At 35.2% G+C, this 2990-nt stretch overlaps 1 protein-coding gene across 3 annotated transcripts in view; it reads right to left on the bottom strand.

The window, feature by feature from the left end:
• Window positions 1-2990, bottom strand: part of synrg (synergin, gamma) — a gene marked incomplete at its 5' end in the record, with an annotated part of 41024 nt that extends 38034 nt beyond the window's left edge. For all 3 annotated transcript variants that reach the window (XM_079246241.1, XM_079246243.1, XM_079246242.1), the window contains one exon: window positions 2956-2990. In XM_079246241.1, coding sequence (XP_079102367.1) covers window positions 2956-2990 — 35 coding nt within the window. The remainder of the gene's footprint in view (window positions 1-2955) is intronic.

Below are 2990 nucleotides of genomic sequence, written 5' to 3'. Positions count from 1 at the left end.
ACATATATATATATATATATATATATATATATATATATATATATATATATATATATATATACACACACACACATATCTATACATATAAATTTGTGAATGAGCTTAAACTGCTGCAAGACTGGAGAACAGGAATAAAGTGATTAGAAAATGTTCTTCTCACTAAGAACAAATTATTCATGGATCCATGCTCTTATTTATTCCAGTGTGTGTGTGTGTGTGTGTGTATGTATATATATATAGTATACATATATATATATATATATATGTATACACATTAGAATAAATAAGAACATGGATCCATGAATAATTTGTTCTTAGTGAGAAGAACCTTTTCTAATCACTTTATTCCTGTTCTCCAGTCTTGCTGCAGTTTAAGCTCATTCACAAATTTCACACACCCAAGGTGAATTTCATAAACTAAGCCTTTTAAAACTTGAATAGCTGAAGCAACATTTATGCCAAAATGACCACAGGGTGAATAAGCATTGTTGATGAGCATGCTGTAATTTAGTTTTCACAGGCAACTCTCTACAAGTCGGCCAAGTCTCCCTTTCACTGCAGCCAACCCACACAGGCCTTCAGCTATTTGTCAAATAACTTATTACAAATTAACTCAGATCTTCAGGCTGAAACTGATGAAGCGGAGACAAAAGGAAAACTGTAGCCAGGAGGCCCCTGCTCTGACTGACTTTTGATCAACACAAGTACAAATAGTGAGTAAAATAAAGAAAATGTAACACCAATAAAAACATGTCAGATCGTTCAAGCTTTACTGGTGTCATAATTAATTGATTTTTATTGCATTAATAATTAAGATTAGATTTATAGGAACAATTCTAACTGAAAAAAAATAGTGCTGTTAAATTACTGCATTTTTCTCATTATTGCAATAGTATTAAAAGAGCATTTTGTGTGTAACAATGTGATTAATTGTAATTACATGAGAATTTGTATGCAAATGATTCAGCTATTTAACATTAGAGATATTAAACAACAAATTTAAACCATGAACAGAGTGAATGTACAGTTTAATAAGGACACAAGCTTTTAAATATGTTGCTGCATATCTAATATAGATTATTTATTTCAATATACAATAATGTAGCAAACATAGTGCTCAGAGCTTTTTTTCTAATGCAGCTAACATGGCCAAAAATATAGCTAAGGCAGACCTACATTCAGTGAAAAAGAGGAAGCAAGATTTCACAAGAAAGTCTATTAATGCATCTGACAGACAAAACTGTTTGCCTTGTACATCATGATTTGGGCTTACATGCACAATAAAGTATTACAGTGCACTTTTGGTGAATCAATAAAAAATTCTGATGCAAGTTGTCAGGGGAAAAAGCAATGGAAGTTAACATGGTTGAATTCATTCTGCTTACTCGTAATCTAAAAACCCACCAGGAGTAGGCCAAGGTTACCCCTCACAGGATTATGATGTAAAACAACCAGTTATAATGTCAGCGATGATGCTTAACTTGGAGGGCTTCACATCTGCTTCCTGTAAGATTTGCAGCTTAAAAACCTTTTCTAGGAGCACCATGGCACTGCTGCCTGCCATCCTGTAGCAAATAACAGGTCATGGCTCAGCAGATTAACATGGGAGGGGATAAGCAGCCACAGCAGCTGTGGACACCAGGCAGCTCATAAAAAGTCATATAATAACCAAACAGTTACCATCAAACTGTTTTGGAGGTTAGTGGCCAGGAGGCAGGGCTTCAGTAAAAGTTATCATTGGTGACCCAAAAATTGTTGTTAACTTAGATTTGCGTTTACATTTAACTAAATAAAATACTTTTAATGAGAGCATAATTTTCCCTAATGGTATTTAACAGCAGTATAAAGAGAAATGCAATTAATATTTTACACATGTAACAACAAATGCCAAAATTTAAATAAAAACGGTAATATTATGTTGATATGTTCAAATCTGAAAATCAAAACATTTGGACCACCTGATGTCAGGTGAGGTTAACCTTTAATAAATTAAAGGAAATAAGAAATTTAAGCAATATGATTTTTTATTCTTCTGCCCATACTCCCATCCACTCTTGCGCTTTTGGTTTCACCTGTTGAAACAGTATCACCTGGCAAGTTGAGATGCTTGTAACCAGGGCATATTTATTATTTAAGCTGCTCCTGGTTCTTATTAAAAAAATAATGAGATTGGCCTCTTCATCTCCTCTGCAGACCATTATCACACCATTTTAATGAAGAACCTCGATATCCCCTATACATTTACAACAACCTGGGGGTAGAAATTTGTGACAGGGGTCGTTATGTGATTCAGTCAAGGTCCGATTATCAAATATAATGAAATGCAGACTCATAAAGAGAGGCTTTGCGCCTTTCTAGCTGCTCTGTAACAGGAGACAAGTTAAACTATTAAAGCAGCTTTCCGACACACATTCAAACCACATCCATTCATGTTCAAATGCTAAACACATACCAAAATTAAACTCTTTATTCCCCTAGCAGGTGATATAACAGTATAAAATGAACAAATAAATAAATAATAGCCAGCAGCAATGCTCAGGCCTATCTACATACCTGGGAGTGCTAGCTTTATTTCCAACAATGCTACAAGAGATAAATACCATTATCTTCTATATGTACCGCGTCGTCTCACTGAATTTCGTAAACACCACACACACACACACACCAATGACTAAGAAGACATGAAGTATGACGTGTAAAAGTTTGGACACTGTGGTGTTATTTTGGTCCTTATTGACCATTACCAGGAGTAAATAGCAAACAGCTAGCGTTAGCTGTGACACCTGGCAAACAGCCATCTCATCTCATCACTCTGTCTCGACAACAAAACCATCCTCTAACACGACTTCTCAGGCGTCTGATGGAAATTAATATCAAGCTGCATCTTCGTCGGAGATTAATTTTGTCTGAAGAAATTATTTTACCAGCTGAATTTGTTTTAAAAGGCTAAAATACCTGCTGCCTCCCCCAGATCCTGGCCGCAGCGCCAT

The sequence above is a fragment of the Telmatherina bonti genome (genome assembly GCF_933228915.1).
Source record: "Telmatherina bonti genome assembly, chromosome: 9".
Taxonomy (NCBI): Eukaryota; Metazoa; Chordata; class Actinopteri; order Atheriniformes; family Telmatherinidae; genus Telmatherina; species Telmatherina bonti.
The sequence above is the reverse complement of the archived record's forward strand: the minus strand, read 5'-3'. Positions and strand labels throughout refer to the sequence as shown.